The sequence below is a fragment of the Peromyscus maniculatus genome, chromosome 2, assembly GCF_049852395.1.
Source record: "Peromyscus maniculatus bairdii isolate BWxNUB_F1_BW_parent chromosome 2, HU_Pman_BW_mat_3.1, whole genome shotgun sequence".
Classification (NCBI taxonomy): domain Eukaryota; kingdom Metazoa; phylum Chordata; class Mammalia; order Rodentia; family Cricetidae; genus Peromyscus; species Peromyscus maniculatus.
In genome coordinates this window covers 118,582,476-118,598,831 of record NC_134853.1, presented here as the reverse complement: position 1 = coordinate 118,598,831, position 16,356 = coordinate 118,582,476, and the positions used below count along the sequence as shown (strand labels likewise).

The 16,356-nt window shown below is 42.6% G+C and overlaps 1 protein-coding gene across 7 annotated transcripts in view; it reads right to left on the bottom strand.

Annotated features, from left to right (window-relative positions):
- The window catches only part of Nfia (nuclear factor I A), a 347,864-nt gene that overhangs the window by 35,112 nt on the left and 296,396 nt on the right, over positions 1-16,356 (bottom strand). For 4 of the 7 annotated variants that reach the window (XM_006974032.4, XM_042271442.2, XM_076564530.1 and 1 more), the window contains one exon: positions 1,059-1,150. The exons of the other annotated variants lie outside the window; for them this stretch is intronic. In XM_006974032.4, coding sequence (XP_006974094.2) covers positions 1,059-1,150 — 92 coding nt within the window. The remainder of the gene's footprint in view (positions 1-1,058; positions 1,151-16,356) is intronic. 7 annotated transcript variants of the gene reach the window in all.

Below are 16,356 nucleotides of genomic sequence, written 5' to 3'. Positions count from 1 at the left end.
CCCCGCCCCTTTTTGGCTTAGTGCTGGACTTTCTGGGGGTGCAGCTTCAGTGCAGGGAGGAGGGAGAAGCTGCGCTGTGGATGAGCACAGCAAAGCGGAGCCCTGTAAGAAGGGAGCAGACTTAGGAAGCACCCGGCTGACGTCACACAGCTAAGTGTCTGCACAGAACCACATGGAGAAAATGTCAAACCCTGCCAAGAACCTCACGGACAAAATAACTTCTTAGAGTCAATTAGGAAAGTATACGGTCGTATTCTAGTTCGGAAAGTGAAGGGTAGTTTATTCTACAAACCTGGACCTGATTTTTTTTTTTTTCTCACAAACCTCTACACACATGCCTTGGGACCCAGAGGTTTGTTCCTTCTCAACTCACAGCAACCACTGCAAACCTGTTTTACAAGAGCGCTTCTTAGCCTGCACAGCTCCCAACACAACATTCTCTTGTGCTCAGCCAGCTCTGGGTATCCTGGGCTCTCCTTGCAATCAGCCACCTCTGTATGACTTTCTGCTGGGCCCCTCCCGCTCACAGCACCTTGCTTCCCAGTGGCCAGCAATCACCTCCTTGGAACCAACATCAGTAACTTAATAAAGAGCTTAGGAACCCTTTGTCCCCACCCACCTCCTTTCTTTTAGAAAGTTTGCCAGTTTCCTGGGGCCATAAAAATGAGAGGGGTGGCTGGTCTCCCTCCCCACTTGGGCTTCGGTACCATGGAAACCAGGTTCCATGGGGCGCATGTCTGTCTGCTCACAGCTAAAGAGCCATGGCTGCTCAAAGAGAGGAAATACACACAGTCTAGCCTAGCAACCTTCACTTGCCGCGGCAAAACCGGTCTGGCCCAGAAGCCCCCCTCTCCTACCCCACTAAGATCCCAGGAACATTGTCTACGGTTCCCGAGACCACAGAGAAAACATGGCTACAGGGCTGGGAGGGATGGGGTCAGGCGGAAACGGCAGAGGGGCTGGGGGCATGTGGCCTGGTGTGCCCCCAAGACACATTAAACTGCACCTGATGAAGAAAACAAGCTGCACCACATACAGAAAAGATGAGAGCGGCCCACCTGTGTCTGTTGAGGGATATTTACAAAGCTTGGATCCCGTGGTCCAACACTGACGAATCGGTTTGCGGGGGAGGTGCTGGGTGTCGAGTAGGCTGTGAAGGGAAGGGACACATGCGTTCAGGAAGCAGCACGAGATTGCACACACAAACAACACCAAAACACACAGTCTCCGAGCCTACGCAGCTGATTAATGCAAACACTGGCGCTAGCGAAGGATCTGGCTAGCAGAGGGAGGGGCGGGCAGGGATTGGCCCCCAGGGACCGCTGGGGTTAAATGACATGAAACTGGTGCTCAGAGGAGATGTCTTCTCCTCCCGTCATCCACATTAGAGCATGCAGGACATTTGCAAAGTGTACTTCGTATGTTAAACACGAGCTCTGGGGTAGAGAGAGAGACACCCTGGTCTTAGCATCAGGGAGAAAGGGATCAAGTAGGAAAGGGAGGAGCGGAGTTCATTTTATAGCCATGCTTTCTCAACGGCTGCAGTTGGGAGAGTCACAAACCAGTTCGGGCCCTCCACAGCGGAAGTGGAGTCTTAAGGGAGGAATGAAGGGACTCTCCGGGAAGGAGGAGAAAACCCAGCTAGAGCAAGCAGCCACTACAGGCCCAGCGGCGTGTCTGGAATCTTTATGATGCCAGGTGTGCTTGAAACTCCACGTTACCCCTTGTCCCTTCCTAGGACCTTTGTGCGCGGCACAAACAGGGCTCTCTCTGGGACCTTGGCTGGCACATTAGAGTGCACTATGCTCACTAGACATGGGAGGTCTGTTGTTTTATGCTTAGGAGCTTCTTTGATGGAGAAAAGAAAACCAGGGGCCTTTTTGTGTGTGTGTGAGTTATAAACCCAAATATAAGTTTAAGTGTTTCACAAATTCACCTTACCACAAACTCCAAAAATTATTTCACATTCTTCCTTTGTTCTAGAATCTTTAGATTGCTATTTAATTATAACTTTTATTCTCTCTCTCTCTCTCTCTCTCTCTCTCTCTCTCTCTCTCTCTCTCTGTGTGTGTGTGTGTGTCTGTGTGTGAATATGTACATGAAGATACACATACTCAAGGAATTCAGAAGAGGGTGTCAGATTCCCTGGCGTTGGAGTTCTGGGTGGTTGTGAATTGCCTGACATGGGCTCTGGAGATGATACTAAGGTCCTCTGTAAGGGCAGTACCTGTTTCTAACTGCTGAGTTGGCCCCAAATTTCTAAATTATAAAAGCAATTTTTAAAAACTAACTCTAGATATACACTCTGTAAGGGGAAAAAGACCTTATAATTTTCACCAGGGCAATCTTGTTTTTGTTGACATCACCTGTTTCTCTCTGAGGTTCTCTTCTGCAGAAGAGGGCCCATGCTTCCTGTTCCCATTCTTAAACACAAAGGGATAGAAATTCTATCAATTTGGCCCAAGTCCTGTTGGTTATGCTGGTAAGAGATGAGCCATTCAGACAGGTCTATGATGGTCACATGGTGTAGCTGAGAGCCAGTTAAACTGCTGAGCACAGGATGAACCCCAGAGCCCTCTGAGGTCAGGATAAGATGGTTCTAGCAGCCTTCATCCAATAATGGATTTACATAAAAGGATGAGGATGCTTTGTGTCATATTGTCTATAATGGGGATCTGCTGATTTCCTCTGGGCCACCTTTTACACCAGGCAAGCTTGAGTGGAGGACTAGCTCTATATCCAGCCATTACACCAGGCAAGCTTGAGTTACTTGTGCCTCTTAGTCTATGACTTGACTTTGATTCACTTTAGGAAACAGCTAAGGGAAACTGTATATGGAAAAGATGGGTTATAGTTGCCTGGCAGTATAGTTAGCTGCTTCTCAAACACAAAAAGGATGGAGGATGGAGGCAAGAAGGAAGCTAGCACTGAAAGGACCGATTAAACCTGTTAGGCAAGGGGGGAGGGGAGTACTCTTCATTTGTGAATAGGTAGGTGGTCTGCACAGGCACAGAAGTGCATGGAGGTATGTCTGGGTTCTGCAGCTATGTGAATCATACTGTACTGCAGCGGGAGCCCTTAGTCTGATGGTCCTGGTGAAACAGTGTGCACTGGACAGCTGTTTAGCAAAGGCACACAGCAAGTTTTCTTATGACATTTTTGTCACACTGGTAACATCCCAAACAAGCACACTAACTGACCACAGCATACATGTTAGGGTGTGTATGTGTGTTTTGATATACTGATCGCAACAAACTGGCTTAGTTTGGAAAGGCATCTGTATTATGTCCCATTACCAATTTTTGCTTGACTTAAATGTTGACATTATGACTTTTAACTTGTTTTCTCCTCCCATAATCCAAATTGGGACATGCAGGACATTTGCAAAGTATACTTTGTATGTTAAACATGAGCTCTGAGGTAGAGAGATATGCAGTTGGTTTTTGTTTAATCTTTGGGGGCCCACCACCCAGCTCTCAAATAAATACACAGAGACTTATTCTTCCTTACGAATGCTTGGTCTTAGCTTGGCTTGTTTCTAGCCAGCTTTTTAAACTTAAATGATCCTGTTTCTCTTTAGCTATGTTTTGTCTCTGGGCTCTTTACCTCTCTTTATTCTATATATCTTTCTTTCCTTCTTACTCCGTGGCTGGCTGTGTGGCTGGTGGCTGGCCCCTGGCATCCTCTTCTCCTTCTCCTTTTCTTGCTTCTCCTTCTTCCCTAGATTTCTCCTCCCATTTATTCTCCTTGTCTACCAGCCCCACCTATTTCTCTCTCCTGCCTAGCTATCAGCTCTTTATTAGACCAATCAGGTGTTTTAGGCAGGCAAAGTACACATCTTCACAGAGTTAAACAAATGCAACATCAAAGAATGCAACACATCTTTGCATAATTAAACAAACATTCCAGAGCATAAACAAATGTAACACATCTTAAACTAATATTCCCACAATGGGGAGATGCCCTGGTCTTAGTGCCAGGGAGAAAGGAATGAGGTAGAACTTCATTTCTTTGAATGAAGTCTTAGTCACAATCTAGTATTCAGAACAACTCAGAGGGCCTCTGATGCTCCAAAGGGCTACTCAAGTGCCACAGTTTATTCTGCTTATTAGAAAAACAAGAGAGTGGTGGGGAGACAGGTGGTAGTGGGTTCACATTTACTGAGAACTTTGGATGCCAAAGCTGTAGTCTAGTGCCTAGAAAACATGATTCTACAGAAAGGCACCTTCTGGGCACATTTACAGACATAGAAAACACAAGGGAAGGAAGGAAGGAGGGAAGGAAAGAGAGGGGGAGGAAGGAAGGAGGGGAGGAAGGAAGGAAGGAAGGAAGAAAGGTAGGAAGGAAGAAAGGGATTCTGATCCTCTTCCACATTATAGCTATAACAGGCAGAAGCTCAACCCTAAAAGGATGTTAGTTCCTGGAAAGATATGACAGAAGTTGGATTTGATTTCTTTCAATGAAACCATGGAATTAGGGACTTGTATTACTGAGCAAAATCTCAGCTGAGAGTTAAAAAATAAACATATGTCATAGCAAATCAATTATATACACACAGACAAGGGTCTCCAAAATGAACAGAACATCAGGGAAAGATGGATGATGTGGTATTTAGCTACACATAACTGTGTCACAATACTGCTATAGCATATGCATAGCTTTCTTGATAATTTTTGTCCTAGTCATAAGACCCATAACCAGATGCTATGGGAAGAGCTTTGAGAAATCATGAAATCTGGAAAACAGATATGAGGAATTGCTGTAACATTTTGAGACTTGAAGGAGAGAACCAGGGGTAACTAATGACTGTCTTTATGCCATCTACAGGGATTCCATTTTAGCCACAGAATCTTATTTTAAAAGTCCTTGTTTAAAATCAAATTACTATTCATTTGGTGGCTTCTGAAATAAAGTGAGTGCTTTTTGTTTTCAGACATTTTACTGACATTGCCATGGCCAGTTTCCCTAACACCGTGAAAGAATGTTTTATTAGCTGCCACCAGCTCTTTTTTGGCATTATCTGATGACATTTCCCCCTTTTCTAGTGTATTTCTTCATATTATCCAATAATTTTAGTTCGGCCTTTATCATATAGCCTTAAGTAATAAAATTACAATCATGGTTGTTTTTCCTGCCCCTTCCCCAATCTCCTGGGCTCCTCTTTTTCATAAGCATGTCTAATCCCATACTCCTTCAGGAAGGATGAGTACTCTCTTGCCATTGTAAGAACAAAGGGACAAATGGTTTAAGAATCTCCCTCTCTCTCAGCAACAGTTTTACAGGGCCTCTGGGAATGTTGGAAACCGTGAGGTAGACTTGATAGTAGACAAAGAGTAGAGAGACCCCCATCAACACAGGCATCCCTGAGGACTTAGCTTCTAACTCTCAGCAATGGGTACAGTAAATAGAGTTACAGTTGGTGTGCTGGCCTCTTTTTCTGAATAAGAAAGAACAAGGGACACACGTGGAACTGCAGGCACCCTGACCCAGTGACACTTGCTCGTGCTGTTAAGAATTTGGCAGGTATATTTTTGAATGGAGGTTATCACGATGCCATCTTTGGAAAAAAACCTAGAAAGACGTCACTATGAGGATATCTGTATCGAAGTCAACTGGTACTTCACACAGAGTCTCCCAAACCTGACAAATTAGCAAACTCAATTTGTGCTGCTCCTTTGGAACTAGGTAGCCGGTTTTAAGGTCTAGTTTAGCAACTGAAACGTGATACGGAAGGTGAGGAAGGAAGACAGCCTGACTTTCCATGTAGTGTGTGACGGCCAATGGGCCCCTCTTTGACAATGAAGATTGGTCTGCATCAACAGGCTCTCCAAGGAGGCTGAATGGTGGTTTTCCTTGGGGCTGAGCTGCTTGCTGGTGGTGGCTAGGGACAAATAAGGACAGGGTGGATGGGATCTTTCAGCAAAAGAAACAATGCAAGAGACCAGGGGAACTTACTCCCAGATGCTAGAATCAACCCTTACAGGTGCGTCCACCTTCTGCTGGAAAGTGTGAATGAGAGAATGGTCTCTTGTTTCAACATAGACACCAACTTTATGAAAGTTGGCAAACACTCTCTTTCTTCATTTGCTTAGATCCACCCAGTCTAACGTCGGGAGTCCACCAGAGAGTTATTTTAACGTAGTCATATGTTCTCTCCCCCTAAAAGATGCTTATCTGCACACTTGCCATATGCCAGGCTCTGTTCTGCACACTGTTGCATACAAAGGTGACAAAGAAGCTTGCTATCCTCGGATGTCAGAGCCGACTGAGGAAATGCAAGTTTAGGAAATGGGCACGAGAGTCTCCGAGTGATGCGGATAATCTGTGGGCTGTTAAAAGACAGACAGTGGCACCTGGAGGAGGAAAAGGAAGAAGTTTTGGAGGAGATGATGGCGTGTGAGATGTGTGTGAGGGGGTGGGGTCGACAGGTTCCTGGAGACAGGACATCCCAGAGGAAGTAGCCTAAGCCAGGGAGGAAGGGCACGACCTCAAAATGATATTTTGCCATTTGCAAAAAGAAGAGTTATTTTGAAGGATTGGAAACTGGGATGTTTGAAAAATGCAGGGGAAGAGGTCCATGAAGTTAATTTTCTTTTGAAAGGAAGAAATAAGTTATAGGGTAAGCAAAGACAATGTATTTTGGTTCCTAGTACAGCTGTCAGAGAAGACCCCACTTGGGACCTTTCCCTTCTTATCCCATACACTAATGCACAGCTCTCACGTTCTCATGTTCAGAAACTCATTTTGGGGTTTTCCTCAAAACTTTAGTTTCACTGAAAAGACTCCTGTGATTTTATGACCTGCCCAGGGAATGTCCTAGTTCCTGGAACAAGGGTAAGCAGAGCAAGTTTGGAATACAGACTTAGAATACCGAGTCATCGAACAACTGCAATATTATTAAATGATTGTCAGCCACACTGGACCATGAAGGATGTTGATAAGTTGCAAACTGAACACCTCATTAAATAGTGTCCCCAAATTTTAACTTCTGTTATATTTCATAGTGTGTGTGTCGGGGGGTGGGGGGTGGATAAAAAAAATTCCATTTTTAAAAGAATACTGAAAGTATTAGAAAAGAGATCAGCTATTTTATAAAGGAAACCACTACTATTGAATTCATTTATGGATTTGAACAGCATATTGCTCCAAGGTCACAAGAGAATGCTGGAGAATATCAGAGCCTTCCTTTGTCAAATAAATCTATTGGTATGAGCAAGTATGCAGGACATGAGTTTGCCTTATTAATATCACATAGCTGAGGACAGCAATAGGTGTTTTAAGTCCTCTGAAAGTCAGAGATTTAGAGAGCTTCCTAGGCACGGGTGGGTATTGTTAGGTCTCACCTTGCACTTTTGAAATCTAGAAGATAACCCTTCCAAGTTTCCACAATTTAGATCCTCTCTGCACAGCCAGTTATCTCATTCTATTATCTCTGCCAACCTTTTGTCTTCACAAACAAGTTACCACAAAGAAACACACCCCTCGGGGCTGGAAATGAAAGACTCCTATCACTGGTAAGTTATTACAGAACAACATACCCTCAAGCTTCCTTCCCGGAAAGCTAATGAACTCTAACTTTAATATGTTAACATTACTGACATGTATGGTAACAATGGACATGCCATGTCTATGGGCCGCCAGCCCACAGACGGCAGGGAAGGAGTCAACTCAGCCAGATGGCTTTGCTCTTGGTATTTTTGGTTGCATAGAGGCGCCTCAGTGCTGGCAGGAGGATTGGAGGCACAGGTTACTATGTGTACACAGAGAGAGGAGGAATGGAGGGACTTTTAACCTGAAGATGACCTGACCTCATATTACTGAAATATGTGTGAAAATGTGGCACTTTCTCACAAATGTTTCCAGCACTGTCCTACTCAAACTGACCATAACTTTCTTCTTCTTTTTTTTTAAAAATCATAATTGAAAAGGAGAACAGGCTTTGTTTCAGTTTATTTCTGATGGCTAGCCTAAATCCTGTAACTGTCATTTATTTTTGTATCAATGCTGTGTGTTGCTCCAATTGATAGGACATATTTATTGATCCAAGGAGAGTCTGTGTATGAGTAGGCACAGGTGAAAGTTATATTAAACAGCATGAGGAAAAGACCCTGGATTCAGCTGGGGTTGGCTAAAAAAAGAAACGTGGATCGATATATTGGCTCATTCTCCCTTGAAACGCTTCTGCAACCTCTCAGAAGGCGGTGTAACTCTGGAAACCTACTCATGGGAATTTATCTTCAGCAGACAATAAAAATACTGATAAAGATTTATGCTCCAAGATGTTCATTACAGTATTGCCTGTAAGAGTGACAAACTGGAACCAACTGAGGAGGTAATGCCTCATCCAGACAGTGGAGCATTCTAGAAAAATTCGTGTCTTCAAATAGCAACTAATAACATCACAAGATGCTTGCAACATGAAATAAAATTACCTTACAGGGCTGTAATATGTTCATGTACACACCTATATACATATTATACTCAATTAGGGCTGAAATACAAACAGAAAATGAGTGGGAAATAAGTTAAAGTGATTACCTCTGAAGAATGGGGTGGTGGACACTTTAAAATACCTTCTAGTGACGTTTCTCTGTTTCTTTTCCTCTAGATAGGGTCTTGCTATGCAGCCCAGGATGGCCTGCAACTTGTGATGGACTTGCCTCAGGGTCCCAAGTCTGAGATAATAGACATTCCTCACTATGACTGGATCCTTCCAGTAATTTTTAATCGTAAGTAAAATGAGCACAAATGAAACTTGAAAACCAAAAATACTACTTCTTTTTTTTTTTTTTTTTTAAAGGGCAGTGAGATGTAGAAAATAAAGGTAGAGCTAGAAAATCTTGGAATCTAGAATCTATTTGATTTTTGGTTGTTTTGAGACAGGGTCTCCATATGAAGCACAGGCTGGCTTCAAACTCACAGTTCTGCTATAGCCTATGGAGTGCTATCATGCCCAGCTTGCTCTACTTGGTTCCTATTAGAAAGATGATCTTTGCAGCCAGTTAACCTCTCCCAATATCTGTAAGTAAAGAGGTGAGGATAGTGAGTGTTGTTTGCTGCATTCTCCTTTCATCTGAATGTCTAACAGGCTGCCCTCTGGACAGAACAGTCCAGAGTGAGGTGTGGAAGATTTTTCAGAAAGATAGGAAGTTTGGATTCCTCTGCTTTGGGAGAAAACATTTGAAGAAAAAATGTGCTATCATCTACTCTGGGCTCACTGATTCTAAAATTTCAGACTGGAGGCATTTATTATACTCACAAGATATTTGTCTCCCAACAATAATGTACTCACACCTCTTAAGAGGTGATGTTATAATGAGACTTGTCACAATTTGTAAGGGTATAACTTGCATAAACCTTGCAAACAATTTGGTAATGTGTCTCAAGAGGAGAGCTGCTACCACTTGTATAGTAACCCACTTCCAGCACTGCAGCCCAGGGAGATGATGAGGCCTGAGGACCAAAATGTGTGTCCAGGGATACAGGCCCTATTCCATAAGGATGCTGAGAGTGGATGTCTAAATGGAAGGACACGGGTACAAACTGTTTAAAATCACATTTCTTGACTTTCTTATAAACAAGGTATAATATTCTCGTTAAGAAAGCAGTACATAGACATTACATTCAATATGATCAAAAGCATTCCGTGCATGTCTACAAATGAAAGATGCATAAATACACACTACCAAAGGATGGGAAGAAAAGTACAGTGTTGATAGTAGCTGATCATGAAGAACATAACCTTCTTTTTTATATTTTCCTGTTTTTGAAGTTTCTTGCAATGCCATCTATTATCTTTAAAAAGAAATTCTTGAAACTCACGTGTCATCTCAAAAAGTAAAAAGGAAAAAACAACCTATGGCAAATACAGACTTAAACTGGTTATGGTTATAAATATGGATACAGCCTTCCATTCCATTCTATTTTCAAGACTGCCCCCTCCCCTTAATTGAACTCAGAACCTTGTACATATTGGGCAAGTACTCTAGCACTGACCTGCCCTTCCCTTCAATTCTCATCTTAGTGTCTTTTTCCATGCTCTGGGTCCTGTGCTTTTCATTTAACCCAGTGCTAGTATTCTTGAAATGATAAAAACACGTTTTTATGAGGTGTCTTAGAATGTTCAAAGGAAAATCACAATATCACACCTGTCAACATGTTATATGTTTTGGCAGAGCAAAAAGCACTGGGCTTTGGAGCTCAAGAGACTCGAGTTTAGACATTAGCTCAGTTTCATTCTCTTTAGAGGAGATTTCACAATTCCACCTTATAGTTATAATAACTGTCCCTAGTGCATTTGGAAACAACCTACCCAGTACCTGGAAGTCACTAACATTTTTTCCTTTTCTTTGCAATTAACATATTTTTAAAAAAATTACATATATTTACTGTGTGTGTGTGTGTGTGTGTGTGTGTGTGTGTGTGAGAGAGAGAGAGAGAGAGAGAGAGAGAGAGAGAGAGAGAGAGAGAGAGAGAGAGAGAGAGAGAGCGCGCATGTGCACATGCACAGGCCTCAACACATGTTTGGAGGTCACAGAACAAGTTGCAGGAGCTGGCTTTTTCCTTCTACCACGTGGATCCCACATTGTCAGGCTTTATGGCAAGTTCCCTTTCCCACTGAGCTATCTTGCTGGCCCCCTTTTGCAAATGAAAACATTAAAAAAAGTAGACTGTATACAAAACAAAATGCTCTGAAAAAATGATAACAAATTACTATTGAAGATAGTATGTATCCATCTGTATGCTGGGGATACCTAAACAACGCCTGCTGTGAACAAAATGTGGACCTTATACTGAAGTCTCTCAGAAGGGGACAATATTATTCTTTATCAAAGATAGCATATTTTGTTATTATGCTCAGGGGCCAAAGAAAGGATTTTGTGTATGAGCAAGACTGTGAGAAGATCATTAGGCAAATACTTTTAAACATAGAGAAATAATTATATTTTATAAAAGAGCAAATCAAAAGTTAATATCATTGGTTTCTATCAGGGGAGGCTCTCCCCATATCCCTGTCTCTTTCCTCCAGTTATTAATTCCCATCCCTCCAGTCTGAGGTAGTGTTCAGTACAGGTCATATCTCTCAGGACCCTCTCCCATATAAGCAGATCTCAAAGGCTCTTCCATTAGTCTCAATAAGCTTGTCTATATTTAAAGAGTCCCTGTGCATAACAGTTATATTGGTGGACATTCACGTTATCAGTCTCCCATTATAACTGATGCTTCAATGAATGCTTCAGGTATAGCTTTGCTCATATATCCAAATACATGTGTGGCTTATATTTAAGATGTATGCATGTATTTATGATTTTATACAGAAATATTGAATACTTATGGATAAATGCTGTAATTTCACTCTCTCTCTCTCTCTCTCTCTCTCTCTCTCTCTCTCTCTCTCTCTCTCTCTCTCATTCTAGGAAGAGGCGAAACCATTTAAAGTCCTCCAATGGCCTGAGAGGGGCCTGTTTTCCATTTGCATCATGCTAAGATACTTTTTGATCTTTGCTAATCTGATAGGTATAAACCTTTAAAGTTTTCATTTACATTGCTTTACATCACACAAACTAGAAGCCTTTCTAACATCTTGCTTTTCTTTCTTTATGTGCCTTCTTGTATTTATTTGATTGTTGATCTTTCTGATCCTGATTTGGAAAGCATGTATTAAGTATTTTGGCCTTTTGTCTCAAATGCTGAAAATATTTTCTTCATATTATATTTTTTAATTTGCTCTGGGTATTTTTCTCCTGTATATAATTTTTGAAATTTTTAGTACAGAGCTTGTTGGTTTTTTTCTTTGATGAATGCTTGGTGGATACATTTTGTATTTTTCAGAGAGGCCATCCTCTCTTAAATATTACAAACAAAACCGTACTGTGGTTTTTTAAAGATGTGTGGGTCAACTTTTTAATGCTTTTTAATTTGTTTGTTTTGGCCCCAGATGAAATTTATTTTTGTGGAAGAAATATTTTTCCAGATGGCTACTCAGCTGTCCCAGTACACTCTGCTGAATACTGGGTTTTTCTCTTCAGATGCCACTCTCTTCATAGAATAAACACTATGTATTTGGGCCTTGTGGTGGCTTCAGTAAGAATGACTTATGTATGTGCAAGCTTGGCCCACAGTTGACAGGACTGTTTGGGAAGGATTAGGAGGCGTGGCCTTGTTGGAGGAAGTGTGCCACTGGGAGTGAGCTTTGCAGTTTCAAAAGCCCATGCCATTCCCAATCCCCCCCCACTCCCTTTAACTTGCAGATGAGGATGCTTATAAGCTCTCAGCTACCGCCCCAGCACCATGCCTCCCACCATGATGATCACGGACTAAGCCTCTGAAACGGTAAGCAAGTACCCAGTTAAATGCTTTTAAAAACAAGCTGCCATAGTCATAGTATCTCTTCACAGCAGTAGAACACTAACTAAAACTGGCCTCAATCATGATCCCCTAATGCCGAAGAATATGAAAACCAGACTCTAATGCAGAAACTGGGAGTGGTGGCTTATGCCTGTCATCCCAGAACGAAGGAGGAAGGGGAATGCCAAAAGTTCCAGGCCAGCCTGGGCTACACAGTGAGTTCCAGGCCAGCCTGAGCTACATAGCAAGATGGTCTGTCTGTCTGTCTGTCTCTCTCTCTCTCTCTCACACACATACATACACATGCTGATAACAGAAGTACTAGTAAAGAGATTAAAATTAATTTGGAAATGGATAAAATAAGTTTTGCTCCACATCAGGCATTTACTTGAGAGGAAGCAAAAATGGCAGGGAGGTCGTCTTTGGGATTATTCTCTCTTGCTTAGGGAGGTCTTTGGGATTGTCCTGTCTCTTGCTTAGGGAGGTCTTTGGGATTGTTCTGTCTCTTGCTTAGGGAGGTCTTTGGGATTGTTCTGGCTCTTGCTTAGGGAGGTCTTTGGGATTGTTCTTGCTCTTGCTTAAGGAGGTCTTTGGGATTGTTCTGGCTCTTGCTTAGGGTGACAGTTCCAAGAATCTGTGGTGTTATAAAACTTCACAGGACTTTATGCCAAAGAGAATTGTATTAAGTAAACACTTTAAAATTTAGAAAAGGATAATACAGTCTAGACACAAGTTGCGTAAAAAGTGATTTGTGAGATGAATCCACCAACTTTGTTTTCACTTACCTATAATCTACCATTTCTCTAAAAGATGGAGCATCATCATGATGCCTTCCCCCAAATCTTTTGCTTTCTCTTCTCCGCTAATAAGACATACTCATACGTAAGTACCAGCGACTTAGAAATAGATTTCTGTTTCTCCACACAGAGTTTTTACTGCCTTAGAAAAGGAAGTTTTCGGCTGTTCCACAGAGTCTCATGCCACAGCACAACATAGGGACTCCAGTTTCAAGGTGGTTGGGTGTGAATCATGTTTCTGGAACACTTGGCTGACTGGCCTTCAAAAGGTTACCTTATCTCTCCATTTTGTCTTCTCTTTCTCAATCAGTTTAACCTGAAGCCTTCCTTCAGGAGTTCATGTGAGGGTGAGAGGAGGTATTACACACAGAAGGATTCTGAAGGCACCTGACTCTGGTGAAAGCCCTCTCAAGCACCTGTCCCTAGGCTGCCTTGGTCATCTGAGAAGACAGAACCCCCACTGAGAGGAAAACCCCCACCAGACCGGTCTGTGGGCAAGGCTATTGGAAATTTCTTTGATTAATGATTAATGTAAGAGGGTCCAGCCCATTGTGTGTGGTACTACCCTTGGGCAAATGCTCCAGCATGACATAAGAAAGCAGGCTGGTCAAGCCATGAAGAGTAAGCCAGTAAGCAGTATTCTTCCATGGCCTCTGCTTCAGTCCTTACCTCTGGGTTCCTGCCTTAATTTCCTGCCCCGACTTCCTTCTATGAAGAACTGTGATGGGAAGCTGTAAGCTGAAATAAACCCTTTCTTCTCCAAGCTGCATTTGTTCATAGTCTTCTAGCACAGCCATAGCCACCCTAACTAAGACATCCACTAAGTCACAGTCTAAGGTAGCAGAGAGAGCATGGGAGTCCTACCATACCACCATGGGAACATCGTGCTGGGCAAGGTAACCTTAATTTTCTCATTTCAGTTGCCCTGTCTATAAAATGTTGACCTCAAAGGAGTATAGGAAAATAATACACACAGGTAAAGAGCTCTGTTCATCAAAAGGCACTGAACATATGTTAATTGTTAGGCTTAAACATTTCTGTTCTGGTGGTAGATAATTGTTATGCTCTCCATTATAGGTGCATATTCATTTACAGAATGAAACAGATACAAGATTCATTTGAGACATAAAAATAAACAATAAATGTAACTTGCTATTACATGCTTCTATTTTAATAGGATTTCAGTTTAAAAAAATCAAAAGTTCATAACTAAGGAGGAATGGAGGAGAAAATGTTTATGAGTTTTTAAATGCACCTTAAATTGATTTTTAATTAATTAACAAAGGAAAATATGCATATTTTTATCTCTTACCATAATTTAAAAGTGTTTTCTCCTTTGCATTCTAATTCCATGTTATGATGCCAATCTTTACTTCAGAAAAAAAATTAGGGAAAATTCCATTTTTATGGTATGAGCTAGTCCCAAGCTACGGCATTAAGAGCTATAGTCCTCAGAACTCATAGAAAAAAATTCTCTCTCTTTTTAAGTGGGGGGGGGAGGGGGGCCGCGGCAGAAATCTCATTATGTAGTTTTGGCTGGCTGGAACTCACTATGTAGACCAGAGTGGCCTTGAATTCACAGAGATCCACCTGTCTCTGCCTCCAGAGTTCTGGGATTAAAGGCGTGTGCCACCACATGCAGCCTCTTAAAAATCTCTTATGTCATGTTGTATGTTTGAAAAGAAGTCCTTTATTAAGAAAATGATGTGCCAAGTGGTGATGGCCCACACCTTTAATCCCAATAGAAGCAGGTAGAGGCAGGGCAGAGGCAGAGACAGAGGCAGGCAGAGGCAGAGACAGAGGCAGGCAGATCTCTGTGAGTTCAAGGCCAGTTTGGTATACAGTTTGAGTTCCAGGACAGCCAGGGCTGTTACACAGAGAAGCCATGTCTCAAAAAATACAAAACAAATGAACAAACAAAAAAACAAAAAGAGGAGGAGGAGGAGATGCACCCTGAAAAACTCTGTAACCTGCCCAGGGTTGCAAGTTTGCTTAGCCTGAGCACTGGGAGGTCTAAGAGGCTCAAACGTCTAGTGCCCACCCTCCACTCAGAATGGCTTCTCCTAACATCTTCTTGTCTTCATTCTTTCAGGAATTCAGGCTAAAACCCTACAGGCCACTTTTGACTTCTTCCCTTCTTCTCAGCCCATATCAGATGCCTCTGCAAAGCTTACCAACTCTATCTTTAGAATATTCTTGGTGTCCAAGAGCTTCTCACAGCCTCTACTGGCCTCCATCCCCAGGTCAGTGCCTAGACAACTGTCAGCTGGGTGATGGCCATAGCACCTCCACCATACTCTGCCCAGCCCTGCCTTCTCAATCTTATCTACTGGTCCCTAGCCTCCTAACTTATGTGCATTTTGTTGGTTTGGGTCTCTACTCCCATCAGGATGAAAGTTCTTATGTGGTGGTATATTATGTACCCTAATAAAATTTGCCTGAGGATCAGAGAACAGAACAAGCCACTAGATTAAACATAGAGGCCAGAGTGGTGGCACACAACTTTAATCCCAGTACTGGGAAGCACATATGCCTTTAATCCCAGGAAGTGAGGGCTGGGCAGAGAAGGTATATAAGGCGTGAGGAGACAGGAACTAAAGGCTTTTCGGCAGAATCGTCCCTTTCAGCTAGAGGGTTTTTCGGCTGGGAGCCTTTTGGGAAAGGACTCAGGGGATTTCAGTCAGAGGATTCGTGGAGTTGGTGAGGTGAGACGTGGCAGTGGCTTGTCCCTTGGTCTCTCTGATCTCTCTGCATTTACACCAATATCGGGCTCCAGGTTTTTTGTTTTTTGTTTTTTTTTGTTTTTAATTAAAAGACCATTTAGCAATTCGATTAACACTTATTTGTTTCATTTACCTTGGTACTCCTTTGTCTTGAATGGGGGGCTGGCATGTAAAAAAACACTCATTGCATCCATCATGTCCTGCCTTTGTTCCTCCCCTCAACCTATTTCAACAAAGCCCTCCACGATTTTCTACTAACATCTGGGCTTTAGGAAGCATTCCTCTACTCACAGTCTCACTTGCAGGAAATGTCCAAGCCCTGACACTGGCCTGCAAGCTCCATGCTCCCAAGGCCCTGCTCCATCCTCATTGTGTCTCCTCTGATCTTCTCTTTCTCACTGTTCTTACTTCCTCACTCACACCAGGCTGCTTTGGCTGATCCTTCTACCTACCAGGCATGGGCTCCCACCCCATCAGGGCCGTTCTCC